Source organism: Labrus bergylta, chromosome 15 (genome assembly GCF_963930695.1).
Source record: "Labrus bergylta chromosome 15, fLabBer1.1, whole genome shotgun sequence".
In the NCBI taxonomy this organism is placed as follows: domain Eukaryota; kingdom Metazoa; phylum Chordata; class Actinopteri; order Labriformes; family Labridae; genus Labrus; species Labrus bergylta.
Window position 1 is genome coordinate 9,430,966 of NC_089209.1, and position 25,046 is coordinate 9,456,011.

The 25,046-nt window shown below is 40.6% G+C and overlaps 2 protein-coding genes across 4 annotated transcripts; one reads left to right on the plus strand and one right to left on the minus strand.

The window, feature by feature from the left end:
* Window positions 1-283: 283 nt before the first annotated feature.
* On the plus strand, window positions 284-19,529 carry pals1b (protein associated with LIN7 1, MAGUK p55 family member b). 3 transcript variants are annotated; one of them, XM_020628341.3, is made up of 14 exons: window positions 284-520; window positions 4,167-4,639; window positions 6,049-6,257; window positions 9,573-9,650; window positions 11,597-11,716; window positions 12,634-12,795; window positions 14,194-14,271; window positions 14,410-14,593; window positions 15,598-15,666; window positions 15,838-15,909; window positions 16,731-16,892; window positions 17,101-17,303; window positions 17,757-17,867; window positions 18,496-19,529. In XM_020628341.3, the coding sequence occupies exons 2-14, from the start codon at window positions 4,315-4,317 to the stop codon at window positions 18,670-18,672; spliced, it is 1,950 nt and encodes a 649-aa protein (XP_020483997.1). In that variant the 5' UTR covers window positions 284-520; window positions 4,167-4,314; the 3' UTR covers window positions 18,673-19,529. The 3 variants fall into 3 exon arrangements, with proteins under 3 accessions (XP_020483997.1, XP_020484002.1, XP_065819514.1); XM_020628346.3 differs by having other exon boundaries at window positions 285-520; window positions 11,609-11,716; XM_065963442.1 differs by lacking the exon at window positions 284-520 and adding an exon at window positions 606-623.
* A 948-nt stretch (window positions 19,530-20,477) lies between these two features.
* atp6v1d (ATPase H+ transporting V1 subunit D) lies at window positions 20,478-24,956 on the minus strand. The gene is made up of 9 exons (XM_020627947.3): window positions 24,745-24,956; window positions 23,170-23,287; window positions 22,983-23,062; window positions 22,559-22,626; window positions 22,418-22,462; window positions 22,237-22,340; window positions 21,503-21,569; window positions 21,338-21,416; window positions 20,478-21,192 (listed from the first exon to the last, which is right to left on the minus strand). The coding sequence occupies exons 1-9, from the start codon at window positions 24,783-24,785 to the stop codon at window positions 21,048-21,050; spliced, it is 747 nt and encodes a 248-aa protein (XP_020483603.1). The 5' UTR covers window positions 24,786-24,956; the 3' UTR covers window positions 20,478-21,047.
* Between the last annotated feature and the right edge of the window lie 90 nt (window positions 24,957-25,046).

The following is a 25,046-nucleotide window of genomic DNA, read 5'->3' on the forward strand; positions in this document are numbered from 1 at the left end:
TTCAGGCACCACCATTTTTTTTATTTTACAGGGACATTGCATATTAATAAACATTTCGGTAAACCAGATTTATTAACCAGATTTATTATAAAAGGCTCCCTAAAAAAAAAAAAAAAAAATTCAAACAGGCTAACTTCTCTCACATAGCCTACTATTGACGCAAAACTTTCAGCTTAATCTTTGAGGCTGTGATTTGGGAATTGTGGTTGCTGCTACCTGTCTGTCAGAAAGGGGGCGCTGTAGAGCCATCCTGTTGCCAGGGAGACGACTGAAAACACCGGGCGCAGCCAAGCCAGTCAGTCTCAGAGCAATGGCCCCACAAGTGTCCCGACCATTCGTGCCTGGACCCAAACTCGCTGTAGCAGCTTGAAGGCAGTCCCGTGAAGACGCGCAGGCAGATAAAGCTTCACCCCATTTCGACTCTAAACGAAACATTTTTTTTAGAGAGTGTGGGATTACAAAAGGAATATCCGCTTCGCGACAAAAAAAAACCCCGACGCAGCTCGCTTTCTTTGAAGTGGTGAGTAGGCGCAGTTTGTTACGGGACAGCTACCGTTAAGCTACGCTGTTAGCGGTGCCAGGCTACTGAAGCTAAGTTCTTTGCTATTGTTACGTCAATACGAGTTAAGTATATCTCAGTATAATTAACTACCACTGTCTTTTCTAAAACGTCACTCTTAAGTCTACTGGGCTTCAATGTGCTACCCTGTCCCTCTTTTGTCAAATTGCTCAAAAATAGACAGTTATTTCTACACTTTAAGACGCAGTTGTTTTGACTCTGATCTGTTTCAATGTGTCAACCTTAGCTTGACCTTACCAGTGGCTGTTGTTAAATCACAGAGCTGTGACTTATGTGCGAGAATATCTTCCATCTTCACCCTCCTAGATGTGCAGCAAATTATAGCCACAAATCTGGTTATACTCTGCTTGATGTATGCGCCCTGATTTCCAATCGACAGGGGAGATTTTCTGTTATTATTCCTTTGTTATACATGTCAGATTTATGTCAGTGTTCTGCTTAGTGGGCTAATGTTAGGAAATCTCTGGTATGGACGTACAGTAGAGATTGTGAGAAGCTGTTCCAATTAAGGAGGCCTGCATAACCGTAGCAGTATTTGTTAATAGTGTTCATTTGAGATTGGCTGGAGTGAAAACGCCAGTATGTTACAATTCTATACAGTAAATAGTTGAAGTTTGAGTACTCTACAAAAGTCCACCTTTGTAGAGATTACCAGAACTTTCAACCATATCCCATGACCTTCTACAGCGAATAATAATGGTAGTATTGGAGATGTTTGAAGCGTACATTACTTCTTAAATGTAGATGTAGTAGACATGCCTTATGCCAAACTCTTAAGTGACCTACTTTTGAAAGTATATTGTGTTTTGAGTGTTACTTCATCCTGCTTAGTTAGTCAACTAATACAGCCTGATATCACTGCCTCATCCGTTGTTAAATTTCACAGAAATATGTCCCCTTCTTGGTAACCCTGGGGTACCCTTAAAGTCGTTCACACCATTACTCTTCCCAATTCTTCATATGCTTAAATCTGGAAGGGTGTGTGTATTTCCATTCATTCTCTTTCTTCTACCCAGTTCCTCCTGTCTCCTCCCAGCATCCATCCCACTGCTGTGGTGGCCACTTAGCTATAGAGTAGGCATGAGATCCGAGGCTTAATTAAGCCCACAGGAACAGATGGCCCGCTGGCAGTCTCTCCTGTTTGTCCGCCGTACACCGCCACTCTAAACGGAGCTAAACACTCCAGCAGGGGAGGGGTTTGGGAGCTTGGACCATGAGCCGGGAAGGGATAGACCTGCCAGACGTAATTAGCTGTGGGAAGTAGGTAGAAGTGGGGGAGGGCTGCCAGGAGGTACAATGTGACATGTGTGTATGACTTACTGTATGACACGAGCCTTAAAGGTGGCCTTTAGTGACGACGTCATGTTTACCCTTTAGGTACTTTAAGGTTTAGGATAATGAACTTGTAAGGGATGTTTTCACATTTCTGCTTCCAGGAAATTTGTTTATTAACATGTTGAGAAACTTATTTTCCCTTCCCTCATCCAAATCCATAGACTTGACTGATGACTGGTACCAATAATAACCCCTCATTTACCAGTGCAAAGCATATTTTTTTTTACAATTAAACAACTCTATGGATGCGATATGATTTCTCCCATTGTTTTTGTTTAGTTTGTTGTTATTTGTTGGCCCTGGTTTTTTACAACAACACAATCCATTTACTTCCCTTGGTGTTTAAAAACTGTATAAAAAATCATGATAATTTACCAAGAAGCAAGCTTCATGTTAGCAGCAGCTCAGTTAGAAGAAGAAGAAGAACCCCTGGCATTTACATTATATTGCATTATTTTTTTCAGTTTAAATTATCTTAAATAAATACAGTCAAAATGATTGCGTAAAAGGCTTTTTGCCAACATGACGACTAACATAACACTCAGCAGTTATTCTTCATCTCTTTATGGTATTCCCTTTTAAACCGCTGTTCAGGAGAGGAAAAACAAGTTGACTCCACGTGATTAACAACAGTGTATTTAATGGAGTTCTCGTTAGTACACAGTATTTTGGGGAGAAGAGGCATTTTTGATATGATTTAGGTATTGGTGTCCACATCACACCAGCCTGCAGTTTGTTAATGCCAAAGCAGAGCGCACTGCCTAAGCCGCAGCATGGCATTTGAACAGTATGTGAAAGATCAAGACATGCTTGTGTTTTGCAAGACATTCAGTGTATCTGGCTTTTTTGCCTTCATATACAACATTCAATAAATTAGTTTTTGCAAATGTACATCTGTTATTATTAAAGAATAAGCCTTTTCCCTTATTAAAAAAATCGAAATGATAAAAAAAACTTCAAGCAAACGTCCGCCTACTACCAAATTTGCCAATCCAGGTTAATGCAGGCAGACACCCTCAAAATACATGATAATCTTTTCCTGTCACAAAAGTGGCACAGACAGTAGTAGTAGATAAGTGTCATAGATTGCATTCAAATTTGCAACAAATTGATTTAGGTGTCTGTACGAAGAGGTAACAGATGGATATTTGGTTGATCTGTTCTTGAGTCTGGGGCAACTGGGGACAGGTGTGTCAAGCAAAGGGCTGGATGAGGCTGAACTGAAGGGATTTCAGATGACCAAGGTTAGAGAGCTTTCCATGTTAGGAGTTAGATTAGCAGGGTGATAAATGAGAGGACAAAGGATCATAGATTAACCCTGATCAACGGAAAGTTAGCCAAAAGAGAAATTCTTTACAGGTTCTTTTTAATGTTAATATTTGTACATTCAAGATCAAACAAAAAGTTTTTAAGTTTGTGAAATGGATTAGTATCGGTTAAAGAATAAAGACATGTTGAGAAAATGTGTCAACTAAATTAGAGGTCAACAAAGCATCAAGTTACTGTGGTGATCTTGACAGCGTTATAAATGGTCATAAAGAAGATTAAGATTGGACTTTATTGATCCACGGGAGGGAAGCAGCTCAGCCTTGAAAGAAAACACAAGCTAATAACATTTTAATAACATTGATTTTAGAAATCAGCGGCAATTAATCTTAGCAATGAATCATGTGTTGTGTAAAGGCATTGTTAATGTGTATCAGTGGCAATGGGAATTGATACAATCCTGGTCAGAACAATGTCACTGTAGATTTAGCTGATTCTCTAGTGATTCTTTCACTGATTAATGACTACATAGGTTTTCAGCATCCGCCCTGCATCATTATAGGGTACTTGATGAAATAAGGGACAGCATTCAGCTTCACTTAGGTTTCTTTTAGTCAAATCAAATGAGTTTTTAATTACCATGTTAAAGCTCATGTGAGGAACCTTTCAGTTTATGTTGATCATGGTGCCCCCTGTGGGCAAAGTTGTACCTCTTATGTCTTTGCTCATTTGTCCTCTACATGCTGTTTGGGCAGTGTGCTGTTAATCGCATCATCTGACACCCATCCCTCAGCAGCAGTATCAGGCTTTAAAAATAACTATATAGAAAAAAATCAATCTTCACGATGTGGGTCTGTTTGCTTTTGTAGGTCATATAGAGGTAGTGTTCATTTCAGTGTGTCTCATAACCAACTGAAACTCCTCACAGTAGCTGGAAGTAAGTACATTTCTACAATAACATCAAGCTACTCTTTTTGTATTTCAGGATGAGCAATCACAGGAAGAACATACAGGACTACATCCTCCACTGGTGTACAATGGCGTCTGACTCGAGCAGTGTCAGCATCAGTGTCCCGTAAAGCTCGGGCGGAACCTCGCTAAACATCAGGCAGGTTTGAACTGCTGCAGCAGGGATGATCACATCTCATATGAACGGTTTTGTGCAAGAGGCCTCTGGGCAGGCCAAGAGCCACAGGGAGAGGGCCGTGGACTGTCCAGGGGAGGAAAGTAACCCTGCCAAAGGTCCACACAGTGGTGCCAAGATGGAGAGAATACAGCACTACCAGGAGGAGCTGAGGAAGAGGCGAGAGGAGGAAGGCAGGGGGAAACACGACATCGACCCAAACGCTTCACTCAGGCTCAAGAAGCTGTCGCAGAATCCCAAAGTGGGCATTGACAATCCCACATTCGAGGGGAAGGAAAAGGCCAAAGACACGTGTTCCCAGGATCCTGTAGCTGGTGAGTGTAAAGGAGGAGGACAATGAGAGTTAGAGGGTCTTTATGGGGGTCAAATAGGTCTGAGGGGGCGAAGAAGGTTACAAAGGAAAGGAGAGGTTTTGACCCTGTAGAAGAAAAGGGAGTTGTGAGGTTTTACACAAATTCAAAGATGACAAAAGGAGACAAAACAATGACTATTGAGGCTGCAGAGCAGAGGGCATTGGTGGAGGAGGGTGATGTGTTTTTAGAGCTGTGCCCCACTTTGTGTACATGTATTGGTCCTAACTCTGGACTAAAGAGCACAGAGCCCCCTCTGCGTAATATTTATCAACTTTTTGAAAGAAACTGATGAACTGTCTAGACAGATAAAATAAAAATGAGCACAGAAAAGTGTCTAACGAGAGCCATAGTTAGATTTGGTGAGCCTTGTTTCAGCTGTAGTGGAATGCAGGTCTTATGATGCTCATTATGTACCCCTCTTGCTCATGGTGAGTTCGGACTGACTCTGCTCGTGATGCTAATGTGCCTCTAACTGCAGTACAGTCAGGGGTACATTAGCAGAAAATGATTCCTTAAAATGTTTTCATACTCCGTCTCTTCTGCGATACAACTGCAATTCAATAAAATGCAGAAACCAAGTCAAATTCTGACATGAAGAATAATAAAGTCTGACAGTCGCACAGCTGGGTCTGGAGCAATATTCTCGAATTCACTGCAGAGAGTTGCAGTTTGATTTCTTTGCATCACTGGATGATTCAAATAACTAAACGAAAGTACCACTCCCACACACCAGAAATGTAATTTTCTCAAGAAAACAGCTTTGATTTAAGTCTGACTACATTATACATATTATATATACAGGCATGTATAGATATTGTTAGATAAATACAGTATTAATGTATCAGTAGAGCAGTAGAGCAGTTGGCACCACACCTCTAGTCTAGTTAAGTCCCATGTCCCTTGACTTGTTTACTTTTCCAAAATTAATCAAAAGCTCCTCTCTAACCCATTAATGATTTCATCTTATTATAGCAAGGCACAAACAACTTGCACCCTAATTTGCTAAAGCGCATGCACACACTGTATTTTGAGAGATCCTAAATTCTGACGAGGATGGATTGCCAGATTCCCCCTTGATGTGGTTATACCTCTTACTTGCAGTGCAACTATAATTGTAAATCCAGGTCTCCTATGATATGAGATTATCTTAAAATGACAGTCTGGTATCATCTGGGTTATTTCAGGAAGAACTTGATGGTACAAACATTGAACATACAGTTTAGATACTTCTACTGCAGAGCTCTGGCTGTTTTCACAAAATGTAACTTCTTATACAAACAATAAGCAACCGGTCTTAAAGGTGTAAAAATGACATGACGTCCATCATTTTGTGCCAGTGTGTCTCATTCCTGTCTCTTCCTCTCTGGCAGACCTGGTGGAGCTGCTGCAGGCTCTGAAGTGGGCCTCGCACATTCTATCAGATACCCAGAGCCAGCAGGACGTGGACCTGTTGATGCGGCTCGTTGCCAAGGAGGACTTCAGGAATGCCTACACCATCTACAGCGCTGTAGCCCAGCAGAAGAGCAGAGTCAGTCCCAACTCGCCACTGACAGCACAGGCAGAGGATCTCTGCCAAGAGGCAAGTACAATGATCATAGTAAAGAAACGTTTTCAAGCTTGGAAAAAACATTGTGTGAGGCACTTTGACTTCACCTCTGTTTATGGAAAACTGGTTTATAATGGTAGATTGTACTCACCAATTTGTGGTTTGGCCCCTGTTAGGTTTGTATTTTGAGGCAGTGAGTAAATCATCTGAATGAGCTCAATGAAGCATGAAAATCTTTGCTTGAGGTGATGATTAATTCAACAAAGCTGCTTGAAAGACAGCCAAGCCAGTCTGATTAATTACAAAATGTAAATTGTCTTGTGGTTAACAAGGTGAGTGAAAACAAAAGTTAGGGATTTGTTGGATCCAGGCCATGCATGGAAATTGAATCAGGTGAAAAAAAATAGGCAAAAGGTAGACCATTTTTTCATCGGTAAATAAGGATGAAAAGAGTATGAGATGACAGGGAGATTCTCCTCATTTGAGATGCACAGGGAGGGAGAAAGAGGGAAGCCAAAGTCTAAACATGTGCGAGTATTCCATTGGTGTGATTTGATTCCAGTTGACAGTGCTGACTCCTGAGCCCTGTTAGAGAGAACGACAGAGAGCAAGAAACAAGCTCAGTACTGAGGTTTGAGTAGCAGGGAATGTGCCACACCTGACTTCCTCTGTGACAAAACACAACCCAGTTTGTCTCTACTGTAGCAAAGCGACAATAATGGACTTGTGTCCCTGCAGAGCCGAGTGTCTGCTCTGTCAGTGTTTTAATGCAGCCTGTCAAGCACAGCCCAGTCCCCCATAAAAACACCAAAAAGAGAGAAACGGGTTGCTATGAATGAGGTAGAAGCTCAATACGAAAATGACAGACTACACCCGCAATGGGCATTTCATTAGGATTAGTGTCAACTTTTGATAGGTGAAACTTGAATGAATGTAATACAGCTCAGTCAGACTGGTGCAGTGTGATTTTTAGCTGATGGCTAGATGTGCAAGAGTAAAAAAAAAAACAACAAGTTTTTGATGAAAGTGGCGACTACAAGCTGTGTGGAGTTCATTCAGAGGACAGCCAGCAGCTCTGCTACAGTTTCAGCAGGAGAATGAAGCTGCAGAGGCTCGGGGAGATGATCTATTTTTCTTCACACACACACACAACATGATGTCTCCCTGCGTACAGTCAAGCCAGTGTGTGCGCTCACACAGCAGACACAGCTCCTGAAACGCTCGACAACGTGTAAGAGTTTGAGCTGCAGTGTGACTAAACTAAGTGGCTGTGCTGTGCAGATTGGCTGTTGGGTACACTAATCTCTCAGCAGCTCTTGGTGCAGCACACTGCAGGAAGGAGGCAGGGATCTGGGCAGCCAGAAAAAGAACCTCCAGCAGCTTACAGGAGTGTGGGCCGAGGTGTAGTGCTGCTTGGGGGGGGCGGGGGGGGGAAAGTATGTCACCTTGTTAGTGAGAGCTTCGATTAGTATAATGGCTCAACTAATCTCCAAACAGGAGATGAAGACGTAGAGGGAAAAGACGGAGTAACAGAACGTCAGAATGTCTGCTGTCATGATTCAGTACACAGTCCAAGCCACAAACAATAACATCCTCCCACCGAATGACAACAAAAGAACCCAAAGATTAAAACAGAACTGTGTTAGAGAGATGAAAACAGAGAGGAAGAATTCAACACGGAGCAGAATGGAAAGTTTTTAAACCAATGGAAGGGAAGTGTAATGCGTTGTATAATTTGATCTAAACATTTATTTGTTAACACACAGCGTTAATTAATTCTGCTCCGTGTTGTGGATAGTTTTCCCCAAGTGTAACAGCTAGCATTAACAAGTTGCTTCACAGCAGAGGGATTATGACGCACCTTTCAGTTTGGAATGTGAAACCCTGCTGTGAGTTACTACTCGTCAACCAAGTATTGTGTGTATCCGAATACATTTATCCTCCACATCTGTAATGCTGAAGTAGTAAGAGAAGACGTTTATTTAAAAGTGTGTCTAGCAGGGCTACTCATTTATTCCCAGTTTCATTGTTATTGCAATGTGAGTATTGGCCATAAACACATCGCAATAATCTGAATTTATCGCAACAAGTAAGATCAATTATTAAAACAAGTAATGCTTTGTCACTCAGCATGCATTTGACCCATTTGATGGAGTCCTGAGTGTGATTGCCATGCTTTCAAACCACTGGACACTTTGCTAATGCTGCAGAACTTGTGTTATGAATAATTGATCAAATATGAAGGTAAATTGAAGATCAGAAAAGTTAGATGTCAGCAATGAGGCAGTTGAAAATCATGCCATCTAGGAGACGGGTGCTGTCACAATGATTGTTAAATATGGGGATAATGAAATCATTTTTTCAGACAGTTTCTGGAAGGCGTTCCTAGCTTTGCACTTGGTGGTTTGCATCAAAGAGAGAGATAGAAAGAGTCCAAATCCTGGCTCTTTCCTTACTTCCACACAGCTGCCCAGTCACAGCAGGAAGTGGGTGTAAATGTCGGACTTTCTTAAGCTACTCGACAATCTGATCAGGAGAATCCTGGCAGCTTCAGGCTTAGATGTGATTGAATGCACAGTTTTAATCTGTTATGTTAATTTTAAGAATAATCCTGTCCTTAACTTTAAATTATGTCTGGTAACCTGAGATGTAGAAATGTTTCAAAATAAGTAAGTAAATCAAAAGTTAAAGAGGACATATTATAGCCCTTTTCCACCTTTTTAAAACAGTCCTCTGTGGTCTAAATGAAACATCAATCAAGCACCAGAGGAGGTTTGTGACCCTGTATAAACCAGCTCTCTCAGAACGCTCCATTACTGTGTGTGTGTCTCTTTAAATGCAGTGACCCCCCCCCTCCCGAGTTTTCCCAGTAGACATCACTCTTCTGTAGCAAGAATAAAAATGGTGGACATGCGCAAAAGTTTTGCTCTAGTCCGGGGGTAGAGTCCAATGGTGTAGATACCAGGGGAGGGGAGGGGATTGTTTTACCAGAATCCCCCTGTGATGTCACAAGGAGAGCAAATTTGAAACAGAGCATTTTTCTCTGTGTCGTAAGACTTAGACAGACCACAAACAAAGTACTAGATGGGCTTATTTCACATTTTGTGGGTCAGTAGACACTCAGGTTACCCAAATAAAAGTTCAAAAACACTTTCAAAGGGGATTTTTCACAATATGTCCCCTTTAAATTAAAAGATGTTCTTTGATCGTATCTTTAATTGTATTTTTAAAAATTCCAATGGTTAAAATGAATTTTAGTCTCCTACTTTGATATTTACTGCACTTGTTTATATCCCTGAGTTTGACTTTATTTTTACATAATGTCTCTGTGTCTGTGATCGTGTTCAGGTCCAGAGGATTCTGCAGTCCAGCCAGCAGAAGGAGGGTCTGGAGCTCCAGGCTCTGCTCACCAATCCTCATCTGCAGGTCAGATGTCATGTGACTTAACGGTTTCCCACCATAACCTACAATACTGGTATTAAACACCACCAATAAGACTCAGGGAGCCAATAGAGCTTTAGAGAGAGACTCATTCATTTAGTTAAATCTCTGATTGTTGGAATACTGGAATTATGATGATGTTACATTTTGTAACTATTGCATTAGGCAGAGGTCAGAGTAAAGTATTTGAATAGATTATTAATATGAGAGGAAAAATTATCTACTTACTTTCATTATCATTGCTGTATCATTATACATTTGACTGAACATCAGAGCAGAAGTAAAGATAAAGAAAGCATGTTCTGGAGTGAGCAGGAAGTGATAGTTTAGCTCTTTGACTTTAATGACACATTAGTTCAATCTGATATTTAAGGTTGTGAAGAGCAGTTTGTGATTTGATCCAAAGATGAATGTAGAGTGTCCTAAGAAATGCTCTAATGTAAAAGGGCTTGTAATGTGGGTTGGCACTCTTGCCAATGAAAAAGTATGATTGGTGTCTTAGTGAAGTCTGTGCTTCATTAAGAAAAAATATAAGTAATTGATTATTTTTCAAGAATTTTGGAGGCTCTTAAATAAGAAGATTATCTGGTTTTTATATCAAGTGAAACTGAATATTGTCGGTTTATTGACTGATAAAACTTGATATTTGAAGATCTCACCTTTGACTTTGAGAAAGTGAGTTAAATATACCAACACTTCCTTGATTGATCAAGGGAAAAAAAATGGCAGGTTAATCGGCGATGAAACTAACTGCTAGAAGCCGCCTCAACTTCCGCACATGATTTTGGTTACCTGTGCATCTTTTCAGGAGGGCATCTGTTTACCTTTAGTTATGTCGACATTAAAAGAATCAAACAGGTACTCAGATGGCTTTGCTTTGAACTCTGATGCTCCACACATGTCAGTCCAAGCTTCAGTGAGTCTTCTGTTGAACTAAAGGCAGCAGCACTATCTGACTGTCATTGCCCATTAGAGAAGCAGTAAGGTGAGAAAAGACCCCCGGTGGATGCCCCGTCTGTGATTTTATGGTTGAGGGTCCTGACAAGGGAGAGCACCAGGGGTCTGATGTTTCACCCATCACACTTGTTAACCCCTCCACTGAGCTGGATTCATGCCACCAGCGGGGGCAGCAGGATGGGATGCGAGCCAGCCTTGAGACAAAGAAGTGGAACAGATTATGTTGAGTTCTTTGCGTGGCAGCAGAGGATCACTCGACTCACCCTGTAGTCTATACAGGTAAACGACCTCATGCTGCACTCAAATGGAGACAGGTAGATGCAGGCGGTCCACTTGTCCCCGTTTCACCGCTTTCTAGGACGCTGTTTCTTTACGATGGAGGTGTCTGATGATTGATGGTGGTGGATCCTGACTCCTAAATGCTCTGGGAGATTAAGACGGATTGTGTATACGCCGAGGCTTAGCCGGCCTCCACTCTCTCAGGTCCCCTCTGCTGCAGGACAGAGGAACTAATTTGGACTGACGGTTATTAATTGTGTGGTGCGGAGCGCTTGTCACATTAAATGATGTAAAGGAGCAGTCTGGGTTGTATTTCTGGCTTAGAGATGGGTTAGCTGACTGCTCTTGTTAAAAAGATGAGGGAGAAGGAAGGCTTCTGGTAGCAGGTGCATGTTTGACATTTCTTTGTTATCTTCTATCTAAAACTCATTTATTAAATGTATGCCAGGTTTTAAACCAAGAAATGTACTGTTATTACAACTGTTTAGACAAAAGAATCCATATTTTGTTATTTCAATGGAAACCAAAGTCATTATAGGACAACAGCTCTACACAGTCAGGAGCTTTCCATGCATTCATTCCCTTTACCTCACGCTGCCTCCCTCTTTATTTTCCTTGTCCGTGTTCTGTCCCTTGTGTCTATTTCTGTATGTCTGTTTCTCTATTTGTGTCTCTGTGTTTGTTTAATGTGGCAGGCACTGATGCAGGCTCATGACAGTGTGGCGGTGCAGGAAATGGGAGAGGAAAATGTGACCCAGTACCTTGGCGAGACAGTGAAACTTGTGCGGCTGGAGAAGGCCCGGGACACTCCATTGGTAAGAACCCCATCTTTGAAAGTCACTACTTATGCTTTATATATTGCTATTTGCATATTGTCTTTGTTTTACTATTTTCTCACAAGAAAAATAATAGAAAAGAACAGCTTTTAGGGGCACCTTAGCTGAAAAATAGTCCTCATAAAACCAGTCAAAAGTCTATTATTGTCCCAAGAGTCACAAAAAGGTTGCGTCCTCTTTCTCTGCATCAAATTTGGTCCTTTTCTCCCACTTCTTTATGGACTGACGATGTTGTGTGTGCATATTTTCACCGCTAATGAGCCATTTCATCTGCTTTATGCATTAGATCCGACATCATCATGTGAAAGTTAGCTCACAGAGGAGAGAGTATAACATAACATGTGTTATCATCCAAGTCCCATCGAACAAATCAATGACATCATATACCCATGTGTTTGTCTACACACATTGGCCACTTCTGTTATTATAAGTAAAAAATCATGTAAGACCTGCAGATTGTTCAGGAACAAGGACAGTGATGTTCTTATATAAAGGAACTATAATATAATGAAAAGAATGAAGTCTTTGAGAAACACATGAATCTTAGGCATCCATGTTGTTGTTTATTGATTGTGAATTCTTGTGTCTTTGCCCAGTTAAAAAGCCTCTACACTCAACCCTGAGCATGCTTCACTGAGCATATTTATCATGTTGGTATGTCATTGTCAGTGTACCCACAAACCAACAGTGCAGAAAAATGCCTGTTTGTGAAAGCCCCTTTTAAACACACTGGCCCTAACACAGTGATGTTCACTACATGAGACATTTTTCCGTGTTCAAACTGTTGCCTCTCCTTCTTCTCTGTTCGCTGTCATCTAAGAGAATACAACGGGTTTGAGATGGTTTGTTTACATAAGGTTTATGCATCAAGAATTCTGTGTTCGTGTGGTCCTCAGGGTGCAACGGTGCGTAACGACATGGACAGTGTGGTGGTGAGTCGCGTGGTGAAGGGCGGAGCAGCCGAGAGCAGCGGCCTTCTCAATGAAGGAGACGAGATCCTGGAGATCAACGGGGTTTCTATCCGGGGGAAAAACGTCAATGAAGTCCACGACTTACTGGTGAGGAGCAGGCGTTTAGAGGTCATTTAGAGGTCTTTATGTACAGTAGTTTGAGATCTTTACACTATTATGACTGGCCTTTAAGTCAGGAGAGAGGCTTTATCAATGTTTACATATTTGAGCTTTGAATGTTGTTTCTGCATTTCTGGAAAAAAAAAGGAAAGTGCCTTTTAAATGTGGTTTTACTTCCTTAAATAATTTGTGTGCAGTTTTTATCAGGTAATCAAACATACAGAAATGAATACTAATTATTCTTAATGACAAACAAAAGTAAATAAAAGCTTCAGAAAGAAGATTATTTCTATATAGTTATTTAATATGCCGGTCACACCTACAGCGGGGTAGGTGTCAGATGAGATGTTTGACAGCACACTGTTTTGTGTCCTACAACCAAGACTCATAGTGAGTATGATGTTACACATTTAAGATAAATAAGGAAGATTTTTTTGTCAGAAAGTCTAAATGAAATAGTAAACAGCACAAAATCAGCAAGAGATGGATCGTCCTACTCTGTCCTAATGGGATCCCAAAATCAACACAATCTGAAAGTTCCTCACGGGAGCTTTAAATATATGTCCAGCTGCATATAATAAGCTTTGTTTGTTAACATTTGTGGGCAAAGATTTGTACAGTTAGGATTGTTTTATGGAAATTTGATCAGTCATTTTTAGACCAAGTCCAGACCAAGAAAGTGGATCACATCACTCCAGCTCTGAGGTCTTTACACTGGCTCCCAGTCTGTCAGAGAATAGATTTTAAAACACTGCTGCTGGTTTATAAAGCGCTGAATGCTTTAGGGCCAAAATACATTAGTGACTTTCTAAGGTCACTAATAATGTAATCGTCCGGGACAGGTCTGCTCTCTGTCCCCAGAGTCAGAACCAAACACGGAGAAGCAGCGTTCAGTTTCTATGTTTCCTTATATCTGGAACGAACTCCCAGAAAACTTCAGGTCAGCTGAAACTCTTTTAAATCGAGGTTGAAGAGTCACCTTTTCACAGCTGCCTTTCAATGAACAATTTTAATACAATTTCAAACTATGCACTGTAACTTTTACACTTATTATAGAACTCTTTTTATGTTTTTATTTTCATTTTATTTATTTCAATTAATTTAATTTTAATGTTTGTTTTTTTATTTTAACATATTTTTGTCAAAAAATGTGGGACAAACATGGTGATAAATGGGTGTCGTGTGACACATGGGTGGAAGTTCATTCTCTGTGATTATGAATTGTTTGTTTTTGTGATTTTTAAATGTTCTATTTTAAGGTTTCTTTTTTTCTCTGTCATGATGCTTTTGATTTCTTGTGTGAAGCACTTTATGAAGCACTTTGAATTGCCTTGTTGTTGCAATGTGCTTTATAAATAAACTTGCCTTTTAATTCTCTTCCATCAGCAACAAATGCACGGCACGCTGACCTTCCTCCTCATCCCGAGCTCTCAGATTAAACCTGCCCCTCACAGACAGACTGTGGTAAGTCTCTGAGTCTCTGAGGATGTCAGTGAGGGAGTGGGTGGGCAGAAGTGTGGGTGGGGGTTGTTGGCGTGTGTGTGACAAGGCCTGTCTGCATGCATGCAACACTAACCTGGACTTTGTACACCCTGTCCCCAGATGCACGTAAGAGCTTACTTTGACTACGACCCCTCTGATGACCCTTTCGTGCCGTGTCGGGAGCTCGGCCTGTCCTTCCACAAGGGAGACATCCTCCACGTCATCAGCCAGGACGACCCTAACTGGTGGCAGGCCTACAGGGACGGAGACGAGGAGAACCAGCCTCTAGCAGGACTTATTCCAGGTGGGGACTAGACCAGAGCTGAATATCAATATGTGATAAATAGTTTCACAAGTGCTGATAATCAGTATTAGGACAACCGACTATTAATACAGAGAAGAACACAGCTTATCCATTGGATATGAAGAATCAAAACTGCAGCACACTGTGCATAATGTACTTAACTATACGACATGTCCTCTGCACGGTGTCTTGAGCTGAAAAACACAAGAGAAGGAGACCCAAAGTTGGAGTTGCATGTAAATGAGCATCTTTGATGTTGAGGTTCAGGCCTGTTCAGCACAAGGTCACTTAGCTATGAGTCCTTTCAGCTCTTGCTCATAAAATGTGAGAGACATGAAACGTGCAAATAGTTGACAATTCTGCTAAACTTGAACACTTTGAATTTACTGTCCAACCGGGGCACATGTTTGTTTTTTTAAGTGATACCTTGCAAGAAAATGCTCACCTTGATGTTTTGTAGACTTTATTGAAGCTGTCTTCAGTTCATCCACCACAGCCTCGTAACAACCATTTACAAAGTCAAGTGTTAAGTCTGAAGTGTGTGTGTGATTTAATTTCTTAAATCATATTCACAAATCAAAATAAGTACTTATTTGATGATACCAGACCCAAGAATCAATCAACTTTACAGGTCTGCATTTGATATATTGCCAAGTGGATACAGTCACAGTAAAGTGCTTCAAAGTTATCTGTGACTAACAACTTAGTTTGGCACTACAAGCCTGGCAGCAAACACCACCCATCTGGCACATCAAGTAGATTAAAATAAACACCTTACACCTTGTTTGCGATTACAGGCCTGTTTTGGCTGCAACAAAATCAGGTTTGGCATTGGAAATGAAAGAGGGGATATCTTTTTGTCCTTTTCCTGCATGTTGTTTATAAACGACCAAAATGTTCAAATCTGTCAACACAAACAGTTCTCATTAAAAAGGATCTGTGTATTCACTTTAATACAGTGTGGGTTCACTGATCTGTTTTGCTTTTATTTCCTCGTTCCTCAGGAAAAAGCTTCCAGCAGCAGAGAGAGTCCTTGAAGAAAACCATAACAGACAGGAGTCGAGAGCACCAAGGTTAGCATCAATATTTAAACACTGCTCAGAGAAAACCAAGATTTAATTTTCAAACTCGCACATTTTGCCTTCCCCCTGACTCACTTTACAAGAGAATTTGTGGATGGCACAAAGTGAAAAGAAAATCCACCACCTATAAAGCTAATATTTTGTGACTTGTCTTTTCTCCAGGGAAGCACTGGTATGCAAAGAAAAGTAAGAAGCAGAGGAAGAAGAGCACAGTCACTTTGAGCAGAAATACTGGTAAGGCTGGTGTCCCTCAGAATCAAACTGTTGATGACAAATCAGACAATGTGTTCCCTCTTCAACGTCTCCTGTTGGAAAAACACTTAACACACTAAAAACCAGGTGTGGCTTCTTAGGGCTTCAGTGTTATCCTGGAGTTGACACATCTTGTGTTCTTGTGGCAGCTTGTTCAGTCCCGATGTGTCACGGGTCAGATTAGTCCTGTGCTTACAGACGGGATCAGAGGTAACACATCAGGTGCTCAGCAGGCGCCTAAATGGCTTGAAGAGAGACCTGTGCTGTGATTGGTTGACACAGAGAAACACACATGTTCTCAGACGTGCAAACACACTAAAGGAAAACAAGTTTGTACAACAAAGGTATCTCCCAAATACGACAATGATAAATGAAAGTTTTGTATTTTTCAAATCCTCTCACCTCTTTCTCACCTCCATGGAGAGGTCAGGGGTCAGAGTTGGCTACAGAGCAGGAGCCCAACAGGTAGAGAGGATTTACTGTGTTGATCAGTGTTGCTTTTGACTCTTTACCTCCGGACCCTTTTTTTGAATGGGGAATTTCAGCTTCTAATGTTTAGACCGAGGTATAGAGTACAAGCCTGTAAAAGGAAGTGATACAAAAATATCTGTGTCCCAGCAGCCATCAGGAAGATCTACAAGCCATAGCAATACCATAGCATAACTTAAAGTTTGTTGTAGAAGCAAATTCTGTCATTTTAGTGACCAATAATGGACGTCTTCACATTTTCTATATTTAATCTAACTCACTCACTGAAAATAAATAAAGTAACCTAACCTCACTTCATCCGTATTTTTTTTTAGATTATGACGACATCCTGACCTATGAGGAAATGTCGCTATATCACCAACCGGCCAATCGGAAACGCCCAGTTGCTCTGATTGGTCCTACAAACAGCGGCCACGACGAGCTACGTAGGAGGCTTCTGTCCATAGAGCCGGAAAAGTTTGCCGTTGCTATTCCTCGTAAGTAAACGCGTTGTCAAATCACAGACACAACATAGAAATATTCTGAAATAGTTGATGATTTCAGATGTGGAATAAATAACATCACCTCTCTTGTCTTATTTCTGTTTTATTTTATATAAAGCTGACAACTTCTAATGACTCTCTGTGTATTTTAGCTTCAGTTTTTATGGCAAATTAAATTCAGTTATTCTTGTTCTTGGCTCAGACACAACCAGAAACCCAAAGATACACGAGCGGAACGGACGAGAGTACCACTTTGTGAGCCGGCCTGGATTTGAAGCCGACTTAGCAGCTGGAAAGTTCATTGAGTCTGGGGAGTATGAGAAGAACTTGTACGGCACCAGCACCGACTCAGTGCGACACGTCGTCAACTCGGGACGCATAGTTCTGCTCTGCCTCCACACCAGGGTAGGACACTGAGCACTGTTCTGTTTGAACGTTGTTTCTGTTGAACATGTTCATTACAAAGACTGCTCTGATTGATCATAATTATGTCTTTTTAGACTTAGACTAAACTTGATTTATCCCAGAGGGAAATTCTGTTCCACAGTCCAACTAGACCATGCATACATTTACAAACAAACAACAGATGGATTATGTCAGAGACAACAACCACATCACTACTTGACTTTGTCTCTTTGGGCAATGACACCCACAAAGGCCAGGCAAGATTAAAAGCATGGTTTAAGGAAGAGTCATTAAATAGTCAATAAATACATAACCGAGACTTGCTGAACATAAATCTAGCTCTGTGTTTGGCTGTCTGTGAGGTCATAGCTCAGCACATCTGAGTTTGTTTGTGTGTTTTTTTTTCTTTTCTTGTGTTTCATATACTTGTACGTCTCTGTTCTTCCTCGTCAGTCTCTGCGAGTGTTGAGGTCCTACAATCTCAAGCCCTTTGTCATCTTCATTGCTCCTCCTTCTCAAGAACGACTACGCACCCTGCTGGCAACAGGGGGGAAAACACCAAAGGTACAGCCGGAGAATCCAAATTATATCATTATAAAAGTCCTAGTTTATATACATCATTCATGGGATTATTTGCGTCATAAAAACAACAGATTTCATAAAATGAAGCGTTTCAAAAAAGAAAACTATCTTCAGGCACTCAGAGGAAAGTTTAAAGAGGTTGTTTTGAAAGCATTTTTCTGAGGTTTTAACCAAAGTATTCACATCATGAGTGTTAAATAATTAAAACACAGAGATAAGTATTTGATATGTAAATATCCAATACAGCATATTCCTCTCAGGACAATCGACTACATCAGATACAGATCTCTGACACTGGTCACAAAGTTATAGATATGATGTAAATCACTGTACTTAAGGTGTAAACAAGGCCCGACTTCTTTTATATCTTTTGATTTGGTTTTTTAATTTGGTTTTTAAAAAGTTTAGTGTTGATGTTTAGTGTTATCGTGTTCCTTTGATACCTGTCTTATGTATCCTGTTTATTTATACTGCTTTTATCTTATTTTACACTTGGTAGCTTGTAAAGAAGATTAGCAGTTTTGTTGTTTTGCACAATGATAGTAAAGACTTTAATTTTGTATCATGGTCATCTCAGTCTTACCTCACTGTCCTCTTTTTCTGTGCGCAGCCTGAGGATCTCAAGGAGGTCATTGAACAGGCCCGTGAGATGGAGCACAACTTCGGCCACTTCTTCGATGCAACCATCGTCAACATGGATCCAGACCAGGCGTTCCACGAGCTGCGCAGGCTGATAGACAAGCTGGACACTGAGCCGCAGTGGGTGCCCACCTCCTGGCTGTGCTAGAGGTCACTGCAGGGAACACCTCAGGGGGGAGAAGGGGGGGGGGGGGGGTTATAAACAGGAGAAAGCCACAATGATTACTCCTGCAGACTGAAACAAAATGAAGGATGGACAGTGCTGATAGTCACTGGATCGCACTTGCACATTCTCCTCATTTATGGAGGAGCTGATCTGAAAACCCATGTTGCAGGGATGGACTCTCATTTCTTACATTTGTTTTGTTTGTGTCTGTGTCTTTGTGGGTCAATATGTTTTTGTTTGTTTGTTTTGTCTTGTTGATCTCAGTTTTATGCAAAGTCATTTATAAGACCAATAGAAATCTTTCTATCCTATTCTTCTTACTAGTTATTTATAATTGTAAATACATATTTACTAGTTGAAAATGTTGAATATTTTATTATTTTCTTTGTGTTATTTACACAACGGTACACTCAAGTGGGTGGGTGATGATGTCACAGATATGATATGACATGCTTTACAGCTTTAAAGTGTTCAGGTAGCCAACAGAAGAGAGGCACCTTAAAGTGGCTGCAGGTGAACGTCTTCAGTCAGAGAGACAGAAGAAGAGTCTGCTGGAGCCTTCTTCCTCTACACCATAGTCAGTATTATTTTGTGTTGTCTCATATACGCCGTAAAAACAGACCTCAAATATAAGGTGTTGTCTTCTAGCTGGTTCTCATCAGTGTATCATGCCGTAAAGTATTTCTTTTTCTTTTTTTTTTACCAGTATTTTACCAAAAAAAGCAACCTGTATCATTTAGTGTACCTTCAACAAATACAGCATTTCTTCTTTTCAGGGTACTTATGAAGTCATGAGCACAAAACTGTCAATAAAACTAGATACGTATGTGAACACGTGATGGGAATACTGACTTCATTCATTTCACTTAGAGGTGGTTTTAAATCAGGTGATCACGCTGCTGTTACATCATCAATATACTTATTTAACCCTCGCAGAGTCCAGCAGCATGGAGCCATTACTTAACCTGAAGGTTTGATAACTGAAGAAAACATGTCAGGGGAAAATCTGAGATTAAAACTACATTTTCAAGGTTTAATTTATTGATTTATGTATTCATGATTATTTCACTGATTGACCAAACCAACACATTCAAACATTAAAAAATCTGAAATCTTGAATGAAAAAGGAGCAGAAAGAAGAAGAATCCTATCTAATCGGCCGATCTTAAAAACAATCATCAACGCAACATATTCAAACAGAAGCTGTTATCCTGTGGCTGCGGTCTAAAATGTTAAGTCTGTTATTTTTCTTTCAATTCAAACCATTATACAACACTTGTTATCGACTAAAAGACAACTGAAAATCTACAATCTGAAACCAAAATGATGAGATTTAAAAGTGAACATTTAGATATGACTATAAAAACTGTCAGACCAACCGGTACATTTGAAAAAGAAAGAAATGTATTCATGAGAAACACAAACTGAGTCAAAGTTACGATTCAATCCCTCTTAATTTCAAGAAAAAGATCAAATTCTTGGTATTTAAACCACTTTTCTTTCATTGTTAGTTGAACCAATCCTTCACTCTGGTTTTAGCTCCTCAGTTCACCAGCTAGAGCTAATGTGCTAAATGTAGCATTCTGGTGCAAGATTGCTGCCACTTCTACCCTAGCTAGGTGACACAAACACTTAGAAGAAAATAGTTTTTCGCACATATTGTCAGAAATGTGTTCGATATTTAGTTGTCTTCATATACAAACCAAAAAGACTCCACATTATACGACTGATGTTGAGCTGTTTCAATGCGTTGAAGCTCTAATCCTAGTAAGGAACCGAGGCAGTAGTTGGATATTGACAACACGTTTATTGGGATGAGGTGTTGGGTTTTGTGGACTTGCACACCAAGTTTTTTACAGTTAGGTCATAAGGTTTTTTTTTTCCCAGGTATAATGGTAAACATCCTCGATGAGGTCACAACGACCCCGTGATGAGAGGTCAGCAGCTGGACGATCATCCACAGCACAGACTCACAGACTCTATGAACTCTACAACCACTTGAAGCTTTACAGCATGCAATCAATGGCTCTAAATGTTGTGCAGGAAGTATCTACAAGTCGGATCATCACAAGGAACGCACTTTTCAATTTAACTCACAGAGCATGTGTACAACATATACATATTCTTATTATTTAGATGATTTCATTATAGTGAGCTGACTCCCTTGTGGGTTAACCGACAAGCTTGACGACACTTTGGTTCTGTACAGTGACAAATCTGGAAACACACACACACACACAAACAACCTTCCATTGCTGAAACAACAAAACAAATCATCACAGACGAGTACGCAAAAAAACAGAAGACATTAAGATGGCCTCGGAGGCACACAATAAATAGGATGATGGAGAAATGTTTCACTCGAACAGCAGGTCTTCATCGGTCACCTCCGTCAGCATGTTGGAGGGCTCCGCGATGGGACCCAGCTTGGCCAGACGCGCCGCGATTTCCAGTTCTGTTCTTTCCCTGAGCTGCTTCTTCTTCTCCTGGATCTTCTTCAGCCTGGTACCGAGAAGAGGAGGAAAGATTATCATCATCATAAGAGGAAAAACAAGGCAAGTCAGTCACAGCATGTAGACTTGACTTGTTCATGTAAATTTGAGGACATATTTGGTTGGGACATTTTTCAAAACAGGGCATGTGTCACCTGTAGAACTCCTCTCGTTCTCTCTCATCCAGCTCTGTGACGATGTAGGTGAGGGTGCGATCAATCCGGGGAATAATCACTGCAAAGATCAAGCTGACGTTAGAGGCCTAACTCTCTGAGAGATTAAAAAGGCAGCAATCATGCATGTTAAGAGTGAGTTTTTACCATGCTCAATAGCGTTCACACGCCGGTTGGTGATCTTGATGGCTTCGTCCAGAGTGACAAAAGATGTCTGCAGACAGAAAGAGATCAAATGTGTCAAAACTTCTCGATCACATCCATTTATTAACCTGAAATGTTAAATAAATATATGTGAATACTTTGATTAGTTTTCCATTAAAAACAACTCTGAGTATGAAGACAAAAACACATTTGACATGTACCGGTAGTTTTACATATTCACGCTAAGAGTGCTGAAATAGATCATGACGTGCAAGGCGCAGATCGCATCAGTCGTGAGATACATGTCATCAAAATGTGTTTTCTGCATATGTTTTTGTGCTTTTGCAACCCTGAGGATACAAGATAAATATGTTGAGAACTCGAGAAAACAACCAGAAATTATTTGTAATCATGGGGAAACAGAGTACATAAAATATAAGAATGCCTGTCAAAATGTAAGACTCCACCCTTTCAGAGTGTTATATATTCTCAAGTGGTCAATATTATTTAGGCTTTAGTAAGTAAGCAGCACTTGCATGGCGAAGAATGTTTTGTATTAAACTCTGGATTTGTAGGAGAAAAGTTTCTAAAGCTGTCACATAAAGTATCAAAATGTATTAAGTGGTGTAAAGTATAAAGCAGTATAAAAACTGAAAGCACTGAAAAGTACAAAAAAAAAAAAGAATTACCTGGCACCATCATTGTACCTCATCATATTTTTTAACAGCGCCCCCTACCTGTAAGGAGGCCAGCTCCACCAGCAGCTCCACGGCTCTGGCGTAGTTCCTCTTCAACCGAGAGAGCTGCTCTCCTCCTCGGGCCAGACCGGTCAGCTCGTAACCTGAGAGACGCAGTGACGGTGAGAACTCTCCGTCCAACACTGATCACACAAACTAACTTCAAACAAACATGACTTACTGTCTCCGCCTTCTTGGTAGTGCTCAAAAACTGGTAGGGTGACACCTGATAAAGAAAGAATATGTAACACAAGAGATTGTTTTTTTACCAACAGTGAGTTTTAAAAAAAAGTAACAGCTCAATTCTTTTTTTAAGGCTAACCTGCCACGTTGTCCTTCTTGGCGCGGACCTTCACTTGAGCTTTGTTGACATTCTGGATCACAGTTGTGCTGTGGACAGGATCACAGATTCCCATTAAGTTGAAATAGATTGTTTGTTGTTTTAACAAGTACATTCTGTGATTCTTTTCACCTTTACGTCAGCGTCTTGTCTAAAAATGACAAGAATGTCCTTGAAAACATCATAGTCATAGCTCAACATGCTATTTGCTATTTTCGCACAGAGCCTACTGCCAAGAGAGCAGTCATGGGTCATCACTGTGTTTGTCTTTGAATGTTCCCACATTCAGAGCTCTGTGTTTCTCTAAATACCAATACGTTTCCACAACGTGTCCCTCCCTAGCTTCCTGTTTTGCAAAAGAAATACATAAATATGTATCTGCCAGCTGTTTCATGTGAGCTTTTACCTGAAGTCTCCGGCTGCAAATTTGGCTTCAGCCAAGGAGAAAGCAGCCTCTCTCATCACCTCTCCCATCTTAGTCTTAGTCTAAGGGAAAACAGATGGAAACACTGCTTTAAGAAACCTTTAAGTGCTGTCAAAGAAACCAACGCATGGAGAACACTTTTCACTCTTGTTAATTATTCTCCACTGACTTCAATGATTTTGCGGAGGATCTGACGGAAGCGCATGGAGAGGGCGTCAGATTTCTTCTTCAGCAGGTTGCGGCCAGTCTGTGCACCTTTTAGCCGAGCCTTCATGATGGTCTGAGCCCTGGGGGAAAAGAAGAAAGGATAAATAAAGTGAAATTACATTATTCAGCACTTTGAAGAGACACAGTAAAGATTAAATACAACCAGTCTGAATCAGCAGCATTGAATCTATTTACAGTTTCTAAATATCGGTATGCCAATCCATTGAAAATATAGTAATCCTGATTTTGTTAACGTTGGTTTTGGTCTTGTCACTGTAAATTAGTTATTTATGACATTCATGAGGGGGGGTAATATAAGTCTTTTTAGTATTATTTGATGTACTAAAACTACAAACTTTTCCCAACATCGTTTCGTTTAAAGTTTCCTAGTGCCCTTGAAATTCACAAAACAATCAACAATATACAAACAAACATGTGGAGCTCCATTTCTTTCCTGATACAACGTCTGCAATCAACATCGTCAACATCTTTGTTCGGCAAATTCTGACCATTTTTAAATAACACTAATTCTGCCTCTGGACTGTCGTTCAGTGAAATAACCCTAACAACCTGTCAAGTTCACGTCAGAAAACTATGACGCGTCTCGTGATGTCAGTTCACAATTAGTGAGCCATTGTTACATTACATTCATTCTGCGGACGTTTCTCTTGGGTTTCGTACACTTGAGAGATCTCTGTTACAAATTTGCAATCCTAATTGTACGCCTATGTCATTTTATGGCGGTGTAACTATTATGAGATCATAATTTCTTTACATTAAGAGTGACTCAAAATGTAATTTTCTTCTGATTGGTAATCCACTATCTATGTTCATGTCCCAGCTCAGTGATATTTGCAACCAATGATCAGTTTATTGTTCAGTGTTTCCTCTAGGTTTACAGCGTTGAGGAGGGGGGGACACGCTGACACAAACACTTGAAGGAGTCTTGGTGTTCATGTGTTACTTTTAATGTCAGCTGTCCTTTTCTATCAGTAAGGTATCCTTAAATGACTTCTTTCCCTGATTTCCGACTCTATCCACTATCATATCCCTGCAATAAAGACACAAAAATAAAGACACAAAAAGCCCAAAAATATATATATATAATGTTAATATATAACATGCATAATGGTAGGGGAAACACTGTTGTTGATCTACTTTCTCCGGGTACAGTATGTGTAGGATTGGATCAATATGGTGAAATGATTGGCAGTAAAATCACAGGAGTCTTCACTGATCATGACATCTAGTCAAGGAAAGAAAAGGTTTAACACACCATCTCATGCTGACAGCTCACACAAGGATCATGATAGAAACATCACATGACAAATGAAAGAATCTTCCTCTTTCCACAGCACCCTGGCAGAGATATAAATTATATTTAAGCTTAATCCCTCCGTGTGGGTTTAACTGAACGAACAGACAAGCGATATAAATCACAGCTTTGAGAAACTGGTAAACCACATATGAAGCGAATGAGCATGATTATAAAGCTGGCTGAAGAAGCTAGCATCGAGCTAACAAACAAGCTGCTTACATTCTGGAGGGGAACACGTCGATCCTTTCTTTTCCAGACATCTTCTCGTCTTTTGGTCGATGATTGAGGTTGTTCTGTTCACTTCAGCTTCCACAAACTAACACGGAAACCTCACCTTGTTATTCTACTGTAATAAACTAAGCATTAAATACGGGTGTTATTCGTGCAGGGTTTAGCAGCACAGATCGGGTGGTAGGGGGGGCTTGATGGTCGTGATCTTGTCCCGGTGACGATCAGCTGGTCTTTGATCATGTGACTAGACGTGTCGCGGTTCTGCACATGCGCGCGTTTGTGGGGGGGGG

Bases quoted from the DNA above. Each gene is read 5' to 3' on its own strand.
- pals1b (XM_020628341.3), top strand. From the start codon at position 4,315: ATGATCACATCTCATATGAACGGTTTTGTGCAAGAGGCCTCTGGGCAG. The intron at 15,667-15,837 runs GTTAGCATCAAT...TCTTTTCTCCAG, and splicing joins CAGGAGTCGAGAGCACCAAG to GGAAGCACTGGTATGCAAAG. The intron at 16,893-17,100 runs GTAAGTAAACGC...TTCTTGGCTCAG, and splicing joins GTTTGCCGTTGCTATTCCTC to ACACAACCAGAAACCCAAAG.
- atp6v1d (XM_020627947.3), bottom strand. From the start codon at position 24,785: ATGTCTGGAAAAGAAAGGATCGACGTGTTCCCCTCCAGAAT. The intron at 23,288-24,744 runs GTAAGCAGCTTG...CTTTTCCCCCAG, and splicing joins GACGTGTTCCCCTCCAGAAT to GGCTCAGACCATCATGAAGG. The intron at 21,417-21,502 runs GTAAAAACTCAC...TGATCTTTGCAG, and splicing joins TGTGAACGCTATTGAGCATG to TGATTATTCCCCGGATTGAT.